Source organism: Anser cygnoides, chromosome 7 (assembly GCF_040182565.1).
Source record: "Anser cygnoides isolate HZ-2024a breed goose chromosome 7, Taihu_goose_T2T_genome, whole genome shotgun sequence".
NCBI classification, from domain to species: Eukaryota; Metazoa; Chordata; class Aves; order Anseriformes; family Anatidae; genus Anser; species Anser cygnoides.
This window is the reverse complement of record NC_089879.1, coordinates 21,051,374-21,069,997: the sequence shown is the minus strand read 5'-3', so window position 1 is coordinate 21,069,997 and position 18,624 is coordinate 21,051,374. Positions and strand designations below refer to the sequence as shown.

The window sequence follows — 18,624 nt, the reverse complement described above, 5'->3', positions numbered from 1 at the left end:
ACTCAATTACTCCCGAGCCTCACAAGCTCTCCTCCACCTGGAAAATGGAGCTGCTGGGGGCAGCGTCTGCTGTCCTCCTGGTTTGTGTTATTTGCCTGCTCAACTTCGCCAGATGGAAAATCCGGTCTGGAAAGGGGAAGATGCCTCCAGGACCAGCTCCTCTTCCCATCCTAGGGAATCTGCTGCAGGTGCAACCAAAGGACTTAGCCAAAACCCTTGAGAAGGTACGGACTCTCTTTTTCCCCTCGGTTTCTTCTCTGGGTGAGAAGTGTGTGTGCTCTGTGCACGGGGACAATGTCTGGCTATAGCCTGAGGACTGCCAACCCCAGAGGAGCAGAAAAGCCATGGGGATCTCAGCTGTCTCCCCCCCACTGCTCTCACCCTTGTTTAGGATCTGATGGCTGACATTTGCCATGAGAGGACCAGATCTTAACCCTGCTGGTCTGTGAGGCTGCACTACCTGCAGAAGAATGGTGTGGTCACTTTTCAACTCCTCCTCTCTACATGGCCGTGTTCTCTCTTGCATTTTGACAGCTCAGCGAAGAGTATGGGCCAGTTTTCACAGTGCACCTGGGCTCTGATCCAGTGGTGGTGCTGTGTGGACATGACGTGGTAAAAGAAGCTTTGATCGATCGTGGGGATGAGTTTGCTGCCAGAGGAAGGATGCCAGTGGGAGACCGGGGTAACAAAGGATTAGGTATGTTCACTGACTGAGCTCCTCCTGAGGCTAAGGGTAGGGCTGAGGACAAGTATGGCAGGGGGTGCATGGGGCACGCCATGCACGAGGGCAGACTGAGTGATGTGGGGGGGTCCCACCTGGAAAACGGCAGGCAGGGCAGCCTGCAACTGCTGGCTTCCACCACCCAAAGAGGATTTCTGAGAAATGGGGCTTGACTTATCTCACTGATGCACAGTGGAAAGGCAAGCAGCAACAGCTCCAGGCTGCAGCACAGGAAATTCTGTGTGGATGTGAGGGATGAATTGTTCGCAAGGAGGTTGGGGATGTGCTGGAGAAGGCAGCTGGACTACGGGACCTCCAGAGGTTGTCTCCAGACCACAGTGCTCTATGATGCTATGTCAGTGCTATCTACAGGGCTAGGATTCACTGTCATCATGAGTCTCCATTCATCTTACATCCAGCGCACCAAAGTCAGGTCTTCGTTCTTTCTTCTTCCTCTGCAGGCATTATTTTCAGCAACAACGAGGGGTGGCTACATGTCCGTCGGTTTGCTCTCACCACTCTGCGCAACTTCGGGATGGGGAAGAGGAGCATTGAAGAGAGGATCCAGGAGGAAGCTGAGCACTTGCTTGAAGAGCTCAGAAAAACAAAGCGTATAGTCTATTTTTAATATAGCTTATATTTGGGAAAAAAAAAAAAGAAAAAAAAAAGAAAAAAAAAAGACTGCATTTAGGGAGCCCACGTTCTTAAGCATAAATTGTGGAGTCTCCATCCTTAGAGGTATTCAGAAGTTGTCTGGACATGGTCCTGGCCAAGTGGTTCTAGCAGGGGGTTGGACAACCATCAACAAATGGTTTGTCAACCATTTTGTGATTCTGTGAATAGATGTTCCCATGCATTTGGTCCTTGCAGTAGCTGTCCCTCGTTACAAAGTCATTAACAATTCCATGATCATGTACTGTACTTTTTGAAGAACCCGTGTCAAAAGGGACTGTGATTTTCCACTAACCACCAGAGGTCAGGTTAGCCATGGTAGCTGTAGGTTTTGCCTTTTTTATTTATTTTTTTATTTTTTAATGGCTTGTAACTTTTCTGAACTCACAGAAATGCCCTTCGACCCAACATTTATGCTGAGCTGCACTGTCTCCAATGTCATATGCTCTGTCATCTTTGGGAAACGATATGACTATAAAGACAAGAAGTTCCTGTCCCTGATAAACAACATGAACAACATCTTTGAGATGATCAGCTCCCTCTGGGGACAGGTACCTTCAGCGACCATTTCACAGTGGTAACATTCTCCCAGGGGAGCAGGAGGCTTCCCTCCCAATGAAGTCTCACTTCAGCCTTCAAACTAGGACCCATCAATGTTCTGCTGCTCAAGAGCAAGAAACACCCTTGCAAATGCAGCTGGTTTTGCCAGCCAAGTGCAGCTTTTCCCTAGTCCTAACCACTCTTTTTCTCCACCTCTGAGATTCCTACTAAGACCTCCTGTTTCTTTCCTTCCAGCTATACCAGATGTTCCCAGAGATCCTGGATTACTTGCCTGGCCCACACAACAATGTGTTCAAAGAAATTGATGCTGTAAAAGCTTTTGTAGCAGAGGAAGTGAAGACGCACGAAGCCTACCTGGATCCCAGCTCTCCTCAGGATTTTATTGACTGCTTTCTCAGCAAAATGCAGGAGGTAAGGAGAGAGCATACAGCCTCAGCTCATCCCCAAACACCCCCTCCTTCTCCTGACTAATAGAGATATTGGGATAGCCCCTTGTCAGTGCTGAAGCCAGGCAACTGGTCTGTGCAAGTGGAAAGACACTGACAATACCCCTGATGTTGCCTGTGCTAGAGCGTATAGCTGGTGGTCTGCACACTCTGCAGTCACTACCCTCAGCTGCTTGGACACCAAGACCTACACCTGCTTGCACCAAAACACAGGGGTATTTGCAGGCTGGTCTTGCAGTTCTTGCACTGGAAAGCGGTTGGCACAGCAAGGGCAAGCAGACAGTTATATACCTAAGATAGAGTGTACAGCTTCAAAGAAGGCTGCTCTGGAGTCTTGCTTACTGCACAAAGATAGCATTGAAATGTCCCACATGGCTGCCACACCGTATCAGAAAAATGCAACAGCTCTGGGTGGAAAGTAGGGCCCAGGATGACACAAGAAAGGGCCCTTTTCTCAGTTCAACTGGAGAAATAACCCAGCCTTTTCTCTAGGAAAAAGACCAACCCAATTCCAGCTTCCACTTGAAGAATCTGATAACCACAGCCTTTGACTTGTTCATTGGTGGAACTGAGACAACTAGCACCACCTTAAGATATGGGTTTCTGCTTCTTCTCAAATACCCAGAGATACAAGGTACCAGTCTATGATCTCTTCTCCTCTAGCCATTCCCCTGGGCTGGACACAGATCTAATGCTACTGCCTTTTCAACTTTTCTTCTCTCATATTCTATATAAATGGGCAAAGTCCTTGTATGCTCATACCCCTGGGGGGCCATTACACATCCCTCAGCTTCACTGGCCATCAACAGCAAATGCACCCCTCCCCAGCCAGGGACTCGGCTGTGTCCACATCTTTCTCTCTTGGTACTCCTATTTAGCCCAGTTAGTTATAAGGGCATTCTTTGCACAGGCTGCAGTGGAGCTGCTTTCCAGACAACACCAAAATCAATATAAATGCTCCCATCATTTGCTAGCAAATCCATGAGGTTTGTGGACAGCTTAGGACAACCTGTTTGGGTGGGTTTGGCTTTATTCACCCATCTTATGGTTTGTGCTTCTCTTGACAGAGAAAGTTCAAGAAGAGATTGACCGGGTCGTAGGACGATCACGAAGACCTTGTGTGGCTGACCGGACCCAGATGCCCTACACAGATGCAGTGGCCCATGAAATCCAGCGCTTCATCACCCTCATCCCCTTGAGCATCCCCCATGCTGTAACCAAAGACGTCTACTTCAGAGGGTATTTCATTCCCAAGGTTAGTGGGCAAGCTCCCTCAAGTTCAGCAACAAGGTGGCAGCATGCTTGTTCTTAGGCTGTCGGCTACAAGCCAGAAGCTAGAAATGCTGTGACCTGACCATGTCATCACCTGGGCCTTCATAAAGGTTTTTTCCTCAGATCCCCAGGCCACTGTAGCATGTCTGCAATTCCTTGTTGCTGCCCCCTGGGCTGAGACCAGAACACTAGGTCTGCCCAACAACTCTGCTCACTTGCTCTGCAGGTTGACCTATCAGTAGAAACACGCTGAGCTCACAAAAAAAAAAAACAGAGCAGAGTCTCCTCACAAAGGCAGCAAAGCTGTGGAACTGCTCACTGCCATCCCGGGGAGCCTGGACATCTCCTTGGAGGCAAAGTCAGTCTGTGGTTATTGAGACCAAAGAGACCCTGAGGCGAAAACGTGATGGAAACTGTATTTACATTCAGATGAATGAGTAAAACCTGTTTGCCCTGTTCTTACACACTTATTGAGGCAATCATTGTTGGCCACTGCCAGAGGCAGGCTGATAGGCTAGGGCAGCCCATGGCCTGGCCTGGCCTGGCCTGTGTACCACTGCAGTGATGCTCATGTTATTTCCTACCTTCTGAGGGACCATGAACACTGGGGAAACAGCAGCATGTGGGCTGTTGGCATTATGATTTTCATCTGTCAGTGTAAAATCAAAAGGCAGGGCCCAGGGAACTGTTCAGCTTCTAGCAGAGTGCTCTTTTGTCATCACTTCTGGATTATTTATCCTGTTACCCAGTCAGTGGCTGCTCAGAAAGTGAGACGAAAGAGGATGGTGCCAGGAGAAAATTGTCAGAAGAGAAGAGAGCTACAATCTTGTGTGCTTTTGCTTTTCAGGGCTCACAGAAACAAAGGAACATTGTACATCTACAAGTTCATTATAGTGAAACACCAAGAAAGAAGAATTAGGTGGGGTGTCCCCAAACAACCAGAGAAAGGAGAGGATAAATGGGCTGAAACAGAAAGGGAACACAAGAGGGGCAGCCAGAACAACTGTCTATGCTGTGACATCTAGCAGGGCCTTCCTAAATCTGCCTCTCCAAAGGGAGAGTCCCCAAATGGCAGCTGAAGGCTCTGAGAGGATTGCACTAGTCAGCTCGGCCTTAACTTGGCAGACAGTTGGAGTAAGTGACCTAACTCACCTCCCTTCACTTCTGCTCTTCTTGTCTTACTGCAGGGCACCACAATCTTCCCCGTCCTCAGTTCTGTGCTGTATAACAGCAAGGAGTTCCCAAACCCAAATGAGTTTAATCCTGGACATTTCTTGAACGAGAACGGCACCTTTAGGAAGAGTGAGCTCTTCATGCCCTTCTCAGCAGGTAACGCACGGGCTTCCTCTCCCAGGAGCTGCTGTCCTTCCCTGGGGGAACCACCCTTCTTTTCCCCATAACACCTGCTCCCCGCGTGGTCCTGCCAGTACTTCCCTGGGGCTCGCTGCTCGCTGTGTACCTCCTCCCTGCTGCTCCCTTCCCCACCCACATCAGCCCTCTCTTCTGGGGCCTCGTGGCTTTTCGGAACTCCCACTGGGAGCTGCTGATGTAATGCCATGAACGGGTGCCACTCACGCTTCCCAAAGCACCTGTCACTTTCATACACAATCACTGAAGCCATTCTTAACCTACCTGTCTTTCTGTGGCAGCTCCACTTTTTCTGGGCACCTTTAAGTAGGCTACACACAACCACTCACCTACCAACAGCCCCGACCTTCCACTTTCTCACTCACTCTGTGTCACCTCACTCTCTCGTCCTCTCCACGTGATGCCTCCTCCACACTCAAGGCTTCTCCTGTTCTTCTTTCACACACCCAGCCAAGCTCCCAGTCAGTCACCTCCCTGCTGCTATTTACTAGCTTTATTTACTAGCTGTACCTAGTAAATAAAGCTGCATAGCACGTAGGCCTAGCACAAACTCCAACCCACACAGCAGCACCTGCTCAGCACTATTTGTTGTGTTTACTTCCAGGGAAGCGAATATGCCCTGGAGAGGGCCTGGCACGCATGGAGATATTCTTGCTCCTGACCACAGTCTTGCAGAACTTCACTTTGAAGGCTGTCCTCAGGCCTGAGGAGCTCAGCATAACCCCTACACTGAGTGGAACAGGAAATGTTCCTCCCTCCTACCAGCTCTGTGTTATTCCCCGCTGATGGGCACGAAACCTCTCTGCGGTGTTCCCTAGCCTGTCTAGTCCTCTATATCTCTCTCCCCTACTAAATCTAATGACAGGAGCGTTGGCTCACCTACCCAACACCTCCATGAAGACAGCTCCCAAAGTCCCAGGCTCTTCAAACACGGATGCATACACAGAGCAGATGATTTCAAAGCCTCCTAGAATTGCTCTGCCATGTCACAGGGAAGTTGTGTGTGTGTGTGTGTGTGTGACTCTGCAGCCCCTTGCACTGACACTGTGTGTGTGTGCTCACTGAGCACAGAAGTCTCACTGAACAGCCACGTTTCTGACAAACGTGGCTCCTGTGGCTGCCCATGACCTGCTTCTCCTGCAGCACATCCCACTAAGGGCAGCATGCTCTGGTGCTGCACAGTATGGTATGTGTACATTAACAGCCCAATAAAGAAAAATCTATTTATGAGGCCTTGAGCTGCTGCTTTCTTTGGGCTGGGGCAGTCCCCGCAGCCAATGCTCCACTGCAGAGCAGGTCACAGCGCTTGCGGCCACAGCGCTGCCAGAAGAGCTGTCCTTCCCAGGGCGAGGGCCCTGCCTGCTTCACCACCGGATTCCTGCTGCTGCCTGCAAGGAACCCTGCCAGCCCTGCAGCCTGCAGCCGGCTGAAGGACGGTGACAGCATACCTCCTGGAGGACAGCACTCCTCCATTCACAGGCTGAAGCTCTGGCTACTTTCAATGCTGTGCCCCTTTGGTGGGACCTCTGCCTCCTCCTGGGTGCCCTTCTCATTCCTAGGGTACTCCATGGCCCAGCCTTTCCACAGGCTGGGAGCATCTTCCCTATGGCTCCTCTTTCTTCCCAAAGCATTTGCCAACACAACCCTGCCTGTCACTGCGGCCACCCAGCATCCTCACATGAATCAAGATGGGGCTGCAGAGGAGATCATTTCTCTGGATGGTGTCTCTTACTGAAATCATTGGAGAATAAACATTCCCACTTCACCTCCCAGCTGAAATACCTTTTGTAGGGGCACAGAGAAAATAGTATGAGTGAGACACCACTGTGGGTAAGGATTAGCTGAGAACTAAGGGAAATTGTCATCCCTGGGGCTAAAGTCAGCAGCTGGAACTTCACTCCCTCCAGTTTTCTTGGGCTTATCACTTCACCTCATTTACAGTCTAGTCTCCTTCTGCAAAATGAAAACAAGGGTGCATTCATGTTTTCCCAGGCAGTTGTGAGGAGCTCAAGAACCTGTACGATAGGGGTTCCAGCAAACACTCTAGTTGTTCACTCTACTATCATTACAAGGATTTAGATGTTCTTTATTAAAATAAATTAAATTCAGGAGGACAGCAAAACCACCTCTCCCCACAGCACTTTGTTACTCCCCAAATGAGGGGAATCTCATTTTGCTTCCAGATCTCAGAGGCATAATTCCAAACAGGTTCTTTCCCCATGCAGTCTCTTTGTCCTGTTCTCTAGAATTTCCTGTATGCATAAAGAGAAAACTGTTGTTCATGAAATGCAGCTGTGTAGCCCCTAGTGTCCAGGAAAAGGATTGTGTCTGTTATTTCTGGTTCCAGCCACTCTTTGGTGCTTTTCTCTCAGTGAAAGGGAGGATGATTTTCATAAATGTATTCCATCCCAGGTGGCTCTCTTCTAGGCTTGTTCATCCTTGGGGGCTTTGCCTGTGCTTGGATGTCTCGTCTGAAGTGTTTTTCTTGATCTTCGTTTACGTAGACATTTTTTGTCTCCTCCATTATGGTCAGATAAAAGTCCTAGAAGCAAAATATTATTTCTGTGATGGCTGTAACAAAGTACTCAGGCTACAGAGAATACAGTGCATGAGAATTCCTGCCTTTCTTTGGAAATGTTTGGCAGTATTTTGAAGAAAATGTATTTGCTCACATTTCAGGTTCATTCCTCCCTCCATTTTTGCCCATGCAGGATGCAGCTGTAATACCTGTGTACTCTAAAACAATGGCAATCTATTGCTGGACCCTCATCTGAGATTGCATCAGATAGACGTACAGCTAGAAACAGCAGTAGTGTAGGAGCCACAGGCAAGCATGGGGAGAGAGCTTTCCATGAGGTCTCTATTATTAGTCTAGGGCTACCCTTAAAGTCAGTCCTTTGTTTAGTAACTCACTCGGAAGCCTGCGTGCTACAGTAAGAATCAGTTAACAGATGACTTACGTCTGGAGGTCTGGGAGGGGATCGTTCATATTCATGTTCTTCCTGTATCTCAGGACACCCACTTGTCTGAAGAGATGAACAGAAAGAGTGACAAACACCACCTATCTACAATTCACCAGCAGTGCAAGAAGTACAGAACAGGGAAAAAATGTTCTGTTATCAAACTGCTCAGAACTCTTGGGGCATAAATAACCACATGGAATAATATCTAACATAATCTAAGCTGGACATCAAAATGATTTTTCATCTGGGACAATCACGCAGGCCACTTGATGCCAGCCCATGGGAATTACCTTGTAGATGTGAACCCTTGATGCCCAAGAATCGCCTTCACTACAACATCCTAAATCCACCTGCTCCCCTTTAATACAGGGGAAAACACTCACTTGCACGGCTGCCACAATGCTTCCTGACTTTCCTCTTCTGTGGACACATGAATGCTTTTTCACCCCAGAGGAACAAGGCAAGGTACTACACAACCCCCTCACTCTACCCCACCAATGGGGAGGTAGGCATTTAAACCCACCCCATGGGCTGGAACAGAGGAAAAAGTTGACCAAACTACATAGTATGAAACAATTCGGCAGTGTTTTGGGAACTAAATAACACTATTTTGTAGTCAGAGGATTCCTAAATGAATGATTTCCTGTAGCAAATAACAAGAGAAATTCACTGAAGAACAATGATGATAGATTTTTTGTTTACTTCCTGCTAGTTAACAGACCACTTGGTGGTGCCTCTCCTGTATTTTCACCTAAATTTCTCTTTTATCTTTATGATCCTGTAACTCCTAAGCAGAGCAGTGACAGTTTGAGTGCCTAGGGGTGTGGTCTTGAACATCCTAAGAGCTGCAGAAGGTACTGAATCAGAACTCTGATGTAGAGCACTAGGCTAGGAAGTGGCAAGGCATCCAGGAGATGGAAGGTATTTACCTGCTTCCAGCTGAAGTTTGACCACTGGAGAACACAGACCACTGCCAAGATGATTGCAAGGACCAAGGCCAGGAAGCTGGGTATCCCTGCGGCTACTCCAATCACCCAGGGCTGGTACTAACTCACAAAGAAAGAGAGTCAGGTCAAATCCATGCAGTGTGATCCTTTAATTCTGTGCTCAGTAGCAGAGTGTGGGGCTAGCATGCAACAAGGATAGCCAATGTGAGAGACAAAACTGCAGCCCTGGGCCACAATGGTGGCATCTAGCTCAGCTGCACTGCACGTGGGAACGGACAAAAGAAGCAAAGATTTGATTTTAGAGGGAAAATGCTCCATGTAAACAAACACATTAAATAATGAAGCAAACTCTTACCCCATAACAATCTGCTTGGACAGTTGTGTTTCCTGTTGCTGTTTCAGAAGTCTAGAAATAAGATGGTTAAAGAACATTGCAAAAACATATTTCATACAAAGCAAACATGGATATAGGCTAAGCAAGCAGTTGCAAGACTTCAACAACAGCACATGGTAGGTTACACATGGAGAACTCAGCTGCACCCTGAGGTTGTGGCCTGTGCTTGCCAGTCATAAGCAAGAACCCGGACTTTGGCCCTTCCAACAATAGCTCTGACTGGAAGGAATACATGTTCTTCCTCAGAAAGGGGATTAAGGCTGGAAAAAAAGCGTACACAGGAAATAAGCACAAATATATACCAGAGAAAGCTGGATTCAGAAGAGAAAGCAGCAAAAAGGGGAGCAGGAAGCCCCAAGAAATGATGTGATTTTGCAACAGGCTGCTCTCTGTCCTTGCCACATCATCTGCCTGCTTGGCCCTCCCTTGAGCATCAATCAGTGGAGGGTGCTGCACACCCTGCCTGGGCTCACAGAAGCAATGCGTGTAGTGCAGGGCCCTGAAAACTGGGCATACCCCGAAACAAAACCCTCTGGATTTTTCTAGCCATTGAAAAATGTCCCACCCAGCTCCAAAGGCACCTGAGGCCCCACAACAAGAAAGCCTATCACGTAGTGATGGTGGCAAGTGCATCGCTTGTTATTCTCTTGCCCAGACTGACCCACCACCTACAGCTGACAGCTCACGCAGTAAAATGCTGCAAACTCACTGCACGCTGGATTTGTTCATTTCTAAATAAATGAGAAAACAAGCACAAATACAGGAATCTGGGTTCTGTAAGCATCTCACCTGTCCTTATTGCTACAATATAATGTCAGCAGCGTTAGGACAGTATGTCAGAGAAGATCCCGAGCAGCCTCCAACCCATAAGAGTACCTCCTTCTCTTCCAGAACTGTATCCCCCAGCTCCTATATATACCACCATGCTGAGTAGGCAGTAGATCTTCATCCTATGCAGCGTACTTACTGTTGTGCCGTAAAAGGGTTTGGAAAATGTTGTTGTCTGCAGAGAAATGAAAAAAAAAGAAAAAAAAGAAAAGAGAAAACCAGAATTGAGTATCAGGTGTCCTGACCATCTGTGGGAGTGGGCAGGGATATTTCTGAAGTGACTGGAGGTGCTGGCATGAGAATATACCAACGTGACCTGAATATTAAGGTATGATAGTTATTCCAGAGAAAACAAAGAGCATGTCATACTATTTAAGAAAGCAATACAAAGAAACTTGAACCGGTTTGCTTAAATTGTTTACACCATGCAGAGCCTCTGAGTAGTCAGGGATTATCACGCAATGAGCTCACCCTGGCAGCTAGCTCCCCAGTGAGGGAGGACAAGGCTGTTTGTCCCCACAGTGGCTGTGGAGCTACAGGGAAGTGGCAGCTTGTAAGAGCAAGCACCTCCACCTGCAGCCTTTGAGCCCCAGACCAACTGCATGTTCCTGCTCTTGTTGATTCAACAGACAGCTGAAAAAAAGACTTTAACTCCTTCCTGACTAAATTGTTTCCACAGACAGAAGAATAGCTGTTTACTCTGGTGCTGTTTTGCTGCCTGGGGCAGTTGGGATACAGACACTACCATTCTAGGAGGAATATAGAAAGAGGCTTGGAGAATATCAAAAGCTGCTCTCAATCTGTCTTGCTGGCGTAACTATACCATTGGAAGCAGTATATTGTCCATTATATGTTGAGCTCAATGGGCAGCTGAGGCCGCCTGTAGGGACTGGTGCTACTGACAGTGCTGGGAAGGGAAGCTTAGCTTTGGAGGCAGGCAATGAGGACAAGCAGTGCAGAAGCTTTTCCCCCCTCTCCTTTAATCCAGGGGCATCCACAGGAAGCAGCTCTGTTAAGACACTTAGGTTCAGTGTTATTATTGAACCTTGCTCAGCACCAGAAACATGTAGGAATTAAATAAAATGGAGCGAAAGAGCAAAAGCTGCTGAGATCTCCCTTGGAACTGATGTGGAAGGTGACAGAGAAGACTGAAAGGGAGCTTCACTTTGCATCCACCAAAAGCCAGTAGGGAGGGAGCTGGCAGAAAGCTGCCCTTTTTCTGTCTGCAGGAAGTTCTGCTGCCATGCACTGAGTAGGGCATGGTTATTTCAGATCAGGGAGGTCAATCCACACTGAGAGAGATGTGACTCTTCAGTTTCAGCCCAGTCTAAGTCCTGTGGTCTGGGAGCTGGACACACCACTGGGCGTGAAGGGTCGTAAAGCTCATTGAAAGGTCCAGAATTTATCCTCCTACTACAGACTACAGCTGGAGACATGTTCGGAACCGTGGCCTTTACAGGCAGGCCGTGGACACTGAATTGGAAGTATAACCTTTCAATGGCTTAGCTTAGGGACTGCAGATGTTGGGAAATGCCTCTGAGCAGACACAGTTAACAACCGGTCACCAAGTGAAAAGGATTGATTTCTTCCTAACTACCCAGAGGCACAGGTATTGCTGCACTCAGGCTGCCAGCCGGGAATGAAATACAGCAGAGATGTTCTCACCTGAATTTTCTGTTGTGCATTCTTTGAACTTCCTCACTGAAACATACCTTTCTGAACAGCTGACCTGTTAATGTTTGAGCTTGGATATTTATCTCTCTCTCTCTGCTCTGAAGCTGTAAATTTATTTTATTTCCTTCTTCTTGGTTAAAGACTTAATGGACTTCATGATTATTTCCAGGACTGTGCATATGCAGGTTAAATGAAAGCCTGAAGAGAAGGAGCCACATAAAATGTGTTGTTTAACTCTGTTCACCTCTCTGTGCTCAAGGTATTTGTGAAACTGTATCTGTGTGTACAACTGATTTTTGACAAAATTAAGTTGCCAGATAGCAACAGGTCTATTTGTTACTTGCAATAACCTGATTGGTAGCCCTTGATTTGAGTAGAAATGCTTTTCCTAGTTTATTTAATCATAGTTTCAGACCAGGGGTAAAGACTTAGTTCCTTAACAGTAGAGAACAAAAAGTATAAAGTAAGCCCTTATTTAAAGGACAAGCCTGGTTCTGCACTGGAGCAAGACACAGAACTAGCCTGTTTCTCTCAAGTGTACAGTAGCTTAAAGCAATTGTCTCAAGTCATTTGCAAAAATTTAAAAGTATGGAAATTTGTATGCTAGCCACATTGTGAGAGCCAAGGATCTTTACATGTAAATTACTATTGACTTCCAATGTATTTACTTCTAGCCATCCCAGCTGAAAATCCTGATCAGCCTGCTCTGAAATTTCAAAACTTAAAGTGAGCATAATTCAACATAGTGGTTGCAGACTGCACTGCTCCTACTTTTGTTCACGTTGCCTGGATTACTCTAGCGTGATGTTTAGAGGGCTCTGAGCATCAGTGACCTGATGTGAGTTGGGTAGATTTCCCTGCAGCACTAACTACAGTAGCTACTGTCTGCCGAGGGCACATCCTGAGCAAGAGAAAGCTTTATAACTGCAGTTTAGCTTAAAAAAGAAAACAATGCAACCATGCTTCCACTTTGCTCCAACTGCCCTACAACCAGGTGATACCTCCAGGACAGAAAAGCTGGGATAGACACTAAAACCCAGTCAGGTGTCAGAAAGCATTGGTTGCACAACAGGAAAATGCAGAGATAGCAGAAAGGTCAGCTTGACTGACTTGGTTGGGGCAGAGAACAGGAGGGCTGAATGCTCCCAGGGAGCGCTTCATCAAACGCCTGAGTGCTCCCATGGCCTCACCTCTCTTGCCCTCTGACGTCTCCCCTGAGTTCATCCACCAACCAAGAGAGACAGCACGGCTCCCACTCACCATTTCGCTCTCCTCCCCGAGAAATCCCTGCACGCGGTAACAGCTGACCGTCCGACTCCAGGTTAGCACTCCTTTTAAGATAAGTTTCTCTTCCTGTTAAAAAACAAACTGCAGACCTGTAAAGAGGAAGAGACAATGGCATTTCTGTCAGGGTGAGTCAAGTAACCTGGTTGGATCCCAGCACACCTGGTAAAGCAGCTCCTCTGCCAGGGGCAGAGTCTGGCCAGCACGTGGAAAGCTGAGCTTCAGGGCACTGAGGACTCCACCTCTTTTTTATCTGCCTCATGGCAAGCAAAATTGCTCCTGGCTCAGATGATGTGTTTAATATGTACCAGAGCCCAGCCTGAAGGGAATCCTACTTTTATTTTCTAAGGCTAACACCTTGTCTGACAGAGCACGTTTACTGGGAACACCAGGACAAAGTGGAGGATTTCTGCCAGCTTGTTTCATGCCTGACCAACGGGCCTGTCTGCTGTAGACATCCTCCTCTGTCTCGACTGTGGTGTACCACTGAATTCATGTTTTTAAAGGATGAAGAATCTCCTGGCAGACAACAGATATTCCCTTCAGCATCTCACACATGGTGACTGGACGGTCCTTGGGCACTTTCTGGAAAATTAAGTCCTGTCTCTCGAAATGAGGCTTGGCCATTTCCCATGGCACTGGTGGCTGGCAATCAAAGTGGAAAGAGAAATTAAAGGAAAATACTATTTGGACCACAGGGAATATATATACGCCCGTGAAAGATCTCTACATGTACAACAGATAGATCATGCACACAGTGAGAACATATCTTGCTGCAACTGCAGATATCAGTGTTTCTGTGACATCGGTTCATATTCCATCTGCTATTTTACCTCCTATTTCCCCCTGGCTTCCCTTGGTCTGCATCGTTTCCAATGTTTCAACATCACTTTAGTCCATAACTCTCTATGTGTCTGGAGGCTTCCTAGCCCTCATTTTGGAAATCATATCTACCAAGTGACTTGACTGTCAGCATCCAGTCTCATTCCAGAGTCATACTGTGCAACAACACTCTGGTGCAGGATGCTGCACAGGGATGCTTGTTCCTTACTGCATTTCTGTTGCTGCTCTGCCTTTGGGAGCATCTGGGAGGAAATTCAGTCACTATGAAGTTTTGAGTGGCCGTGACGCACACCACAGGAAGCATACTGGGTGGTGGGACATGCATGAACTGGGTATGTGTTGGGGGAATAACACAGACATGATCCTTAAGGAAGCATGACACGCATCAAGCAGAGTACAAAAAGAGGAAAAAAAGCATTTTAGGTGCTGCTTGGCTACTGAACATTTTGCTGCTACAGTGGGAGTGCAGACTACAAGGCTGCAGTAAGGAACATCTGCCTTGTGTTCACCCTGCTGTCCTTTACACAGGAGTTTCATGTCCCAGAGACTTTGGGACCTGCTGCTGAAGGCTCTACCCTGTACAGCACTATATGAGCTTTCTCTTTTGAAGTCTACTTATGGAATAATTTCCAGATCCATGTTTATAACTGTAGATCTACATCCCAGATCACTAAAGGATCAGCACAGAACACAAGACAATGATGTAGCTTTTGGCTGACCGAGTGTCACTTCCTAAGTGTCCTTCTGATTCCAAAAACCAAGACAAAGCTAAGGCTCAGGTGAAAGTTACTTTCTGCAGACAGTAAATCCCACCCGCTATTAGCGGCAGACACAAACAACAGTCAGCAGAAACAGAAATGTATTAAGAAATATCCTCCCCTTGACGAAGTGGTAAATGCATGCATACAACATAACATGCAACTGAATCCAGTCTTTAATGAATGCAGAGACTCATTCTGCACATGTACATTTTGATTGCCCTCCACACCCTCCCTCTCCTTCCCCTCTAAAAAAAAATATTTTAGTTAGTGAAATGTAAAACCACACAAAGACCAGAATATGTATATACACCTTTAGAGGATCTCACATTTTTTTTTCTTAAGAAACTTTCACACATTTAGGATTATTGACTGTTAAGCCCAGTCAGTACAGCAGAAATATTCCACACAGATCATTGGTTGAAACGTACAGTACAACAGTTGTGAGTATACTGTCACAAGAGACACCTGCTTGAATGGTAACAAGTGCAGTAGATCCATCAAACCATATTGCAAGCATCTGCAATGAACCAGAGCACTGAATACAGTCTGAGAAAGATAAAAAATATTGGAACAGAGAACACAGATGTTAAAGTACAGAGGAAGCTCTTACAGTAACTTCTCTCCAGAGTCATTACTCCCATTAGAGAGCCAGGAAATCTGAACTGCTGCTTGCCACTTGAAACTTTCCTTCTGCTTCACAGGGACTGGCGTCAGGCATTTATTTCCAGACCTGAGTCACTGCACTTTTGCTTGAATGGGGGCAAGGAAGAGACCCCAGCTAGCAGACCTCACTTTCCCAGACCTGTATGGACAAACAGCTTGAGACAAAAGGCCTTGCCTGTAAAAAGGCCACAAAAACGGAAAACGGAAACAAAATAGAGCTAGAAAAACAAACAGAAATAACATGGTTTTATGCAGCCTGCAGTAAAGCTATAGTCAATCGTTCAGTATTGTTCACATGACAATTAAGGCTTTGACTACTGGTCTTCTACATGCACATTTTATATACATATAATTGTGTGTGTGTATAAATTATTTTATTTTTCTTGTTCTAAGCAAGAAAATATTTTCATGCATTTGCTTCCCATAGTATTCACAATACTTGGACCATATTCTGTTCAAGGACTTCTGGAGAGGGCTGGGTCAATTTTATTATCCATCTGGAAATGGCCTCATCTCCAGAAATATCATTTGTGCCTGACAGTGGCGCTGGCCCCCCACTTCACAGTCATACACCCAAGCAGAAGGTGTCACCCCAGAGCCTGACAGTACATTGGTTATGTAAACATAGTAATCCTTGGATTATAAATACTTTCATTAAAGCTAACATACCTCAGCTTTTAGCTCATAATTGCCCATGAGTGCCTTAATGAAATATTCAGAATAAAATCTTTTTTTTTCCTCCCATAACAGTTCAATTACGGTGCTTCCCCACAAAGCGCATTTTTCCCTACTTTTTCCCAAAGAAGTGCCAAGCTATCTGTTAATTATGCAAGTCCATGGTGCAGTAACTTCCACGTATATAATTAACTGCAACACAGAGCACATCTCAGACTTATAGCTCAAAGTGCTTAATTCATCATCCCGCACGCATGCCCGGGCTATAGGACTGCTATGAAACTAATAGACCGGGTCATGGGCTAGCAAAGAATGGAGAAGCAGCAGAAATCAGCAGAGCTCTTCCATTCCTCATCCTGTGCCTGCAGCATGCACATATTTGACAGGTTCCCAGAGTTCACCAGAACTGACCTGCAGCACGGCCTGTGTTCCTCTGCCTCAGGAACAACCAGTGACGCTATGCTAAGATATTCTGTCCAATTCTGACGCAGCGTGTCCTTCTGTGAGATGCTCTGGCTACCTGATGTCGCAGAGCACCCCTAGGTAGCTGTGGGGAGCTCTGGGGAGAGCAGCTCAGACAGCTATGAAAAGGAAGGGCTCACAAAAAAGGGGTACTAAGGAACAACAGGAGCGTGGAATGGAAGCAGCATAAAGAAGACTGAGAAAGCAAACACGGGTGGAGTGAGGAGAGACTTCTTATTTAAGATAAGGCCTGGACTGCTGCCACAGCCCTCTGACCTGTCTTGCCTGGCAGTGTAACGGGAGCAGACTGCCAGCATTCCAGTTTCTAAGTTTTGCCAACATCACATGCCCTGCCTCCTACCGAAGCACTTCCCTGTCAGCCACAGCCTTTCCTTTGGTCACTGCATTGAAGTACTTCCATTCAACACATACTGTGACAATTACTGCAGATCAGGCACCGGGCACTTCTTGTTTATTGTGGTCTAAGTAGCTAGCAGCCCTAAAGAGACCCTCCCCGTACCCTTTCCTACCTCTCAAGCCACGATAACCAAGACAATAAATAGATGGGATAGAAGGAGCCATGGAATTTGGAGTCCCGGCCATCTGGTTGTTCACTTATTGCACAGAGTATTTTGTAGGGGAGAGGGGGTGGTCCCCAAGGTCCTTTGAGAAAATCCTACCGGGTGGCTGTCCACACCATCTGCTCCAGAAAATGCATTCAGACAGCTCATGTACAGGATGCTTAGGAAATGTCACCTAGAGACAGGATATTCAAGAGACCAAGACTTCTCTCAACTCAAGATCAGTCTTCACTCAACCCCACGGGAAGCTGTGCAAAACACAATGATTATGCCCTGACAGGTATGATTAGAAGACAATTTTTGGTCCTGGGTATGTTAACATGAGAGGGTCAAGCTAATGATTTCAGAGGCAAACCTTTGTGACTGGATTTAGTTTTAGTTACAGAAAATGCTGTACACTGCTTTAGGCCAGGTGCACAGAAGCTTAAAAAAAAGACAAAGATCACAGTTAAATGTCTCAGTCTTCAGATGGGGAATGTCTGTAAGCAGCAGTCAAATTACTTTCTCATATGCAGTGCATCCTGAAATTTGGTACTTATGTATCGGGCGTGAAAGCCTTTCTTGTTAATGGTGTCATCTGTGTGAAATCGAATCATGATGGAATCCCCTGCAGAGTAGATTTCTTCCAGAGGCTGCAGAAAAGGAAAAAAGAAAAGAGAAAAAAAAAGAACACAGATTGGTCAAGTTTGCACGCTAAATAACTGTCTGCATTACGATGCCAGATTTCAAGCTCACAGTGAAGACAGACTGGACAGTAAACACAAATACTGAGTGCTCAGTACCTCCTGTCCTGCCCTGCTTTCCTGAGCATATTCCCTTGCTCTTTGCATGCTTGCCTTTTACCATTTGAAGACTGATGCCAGTCCCTTGACATTTTTGGTCCAGTCTTCTGAGTATGCTCTAATTTGTCCTAATGTTTTCAGGGAATGACACAATGCAAAGTGGACCCTGTTGGCAGCTGAGGCCCTTCCAGGGTCGATTAGCAGCAAAATAACTTAGCCATATATCTTACCAGCAAAACTGGTGATTTCCCTCGCTGCTGTGACCTGCTATAAGCTCCCTGTGCTTCTCTGCAGTACTGATACTTTCCCCACCACTCTGTTTGACAGTATGCAGGTAGGTGATTACTGCCCCACTGTCCTGAACTTCTTCGCACCAATCTGCTATGCCTTTGTTTGTTTTCCAGACCATCTCCCAGGTTTGCATAGACTATTGTGACACACGGGCTGCCTGATCGTTTCTCTTTAAATTCAATAAGCACATTCTCTGTTTCATTGCTGAAGTCCTGGAGAAACCAAACATGGAACCTCTGGTTTTAAATACCACACACTGTCACTCAAAATAACGGAGTCACTTCTGTTAAAGCGGGACACAGATAACAATTTAGGAGACAGCACACCATCCTGTAGTCAAACAGCTCCACCTTTCACTCTCTCCAGAGCACGACTGCAATGTAACTTGCTTTCAGGCAGGAAGTAACTGAGGATTAAACCAGCCTTTGGAAGTGGT

At 46.6% G+C, this 18,624-nt stretch overlaps 2 protein-coding genes across 20 annotated transcripts in view; one reads left to right on the top strand and one right to left on the bottom strand.

The window, feature by feature from the left end:
- On the top strand, positions 1–6,277 carry LOC106034197 (cytochrome P450 2C16). Its single transcript, XM_013178201.3, has 9 exons — positions 1–224; positions 535–697; positions 1,183–1,332; positions 1,784–1,944; positions 2,189–2,365; positions 2,893–3,034; positions 3,468–3,655; positions 4,860–5,001; positions 5,645–6,277. Exons 1-9 carry the CDS (start codon positions 45–47, stop codon positions 5,824–5,826), a joined length of 1,485 nt encoding a protein of 494 aa, XP_013033655.3. The 5' UTR covers positions 1–44; the 3' UTR covers positions 5,827–6,277.
- An 824-nt stretch (positions 6,278–7,101) lies between these two features.
- Positions 7,102–18,624, bottom strand: part of TLL2 (tolloid like 2) — a 94,449-nt gene continuing 82,926 nt past the window's right edge. For 7 of the 19 annotated variants that reach the window (XM_067000359.1, XM_067000362.1, XM_067000361.1 and 4 more), the window contains 7 exons: positions 17,617–17,747; positions 13,107–13,222; positions 10,312–10,347; positions 9,306–9,604; positions 8,933–9,049; positions 8,001–8,066; positions 7,102–7,582 (listed from right to left, as the gene is read on the bottom strand). In XM_067000359.1, coding sequence (XP_066856460.1) covers positions 9,423–9,604; positions 10,312–10,347; positions 13,107–13,222; positions 17,617–17,747 — 465 coding nt within the window. In that variant the 3' untranslated portion in view covers positions 7,102–7,582; positions 8,001–8,066; positions 8,933–9,049; positions 9,306–9,422. Of the gene's footprint in view, positions 7,583–8,000; positions 8,067–8,932; positions 9,050–9,305; positions 10,348–11,884; positions 12,045–13,106; positions 13,223–14,815; positions 17,748–18,624 lie in introns of those variants that run through there. The other 12 variants (XM_067000360.1, XM_048069125.2, XM_048069126.2 and 9 more) reach the window with 12 other exon arrangements.

What these genes read in the sequence shown, in the direction of transcription:
- LOC106034197 (XM_013178201.3), top strand. Translation starts at nt 45, where the DNA reads ATGGAGCTGCTGGGGGCAGCGTCTGCTGTCCTCCTGGTTTGTGTTATT. An exon ending in TCAGCTCCCTCTGGGGACAG is followed by an intron (nt 1,945 to 2,188) that starts GTACCTTCAGCG and finishes CTTTCCTTCCAG; the next exon opens with CTATACCAGATGTTCCCAGA. An exon ending in CTTCATGCCCTTCTCAGCAG is followed by an intron (nt 5,002 to 5,644) that starts GTAACGCACGGG and finishes GTTTACTTCCAG; the next exon opens with GGAAGCGAATATGCCCTGGA.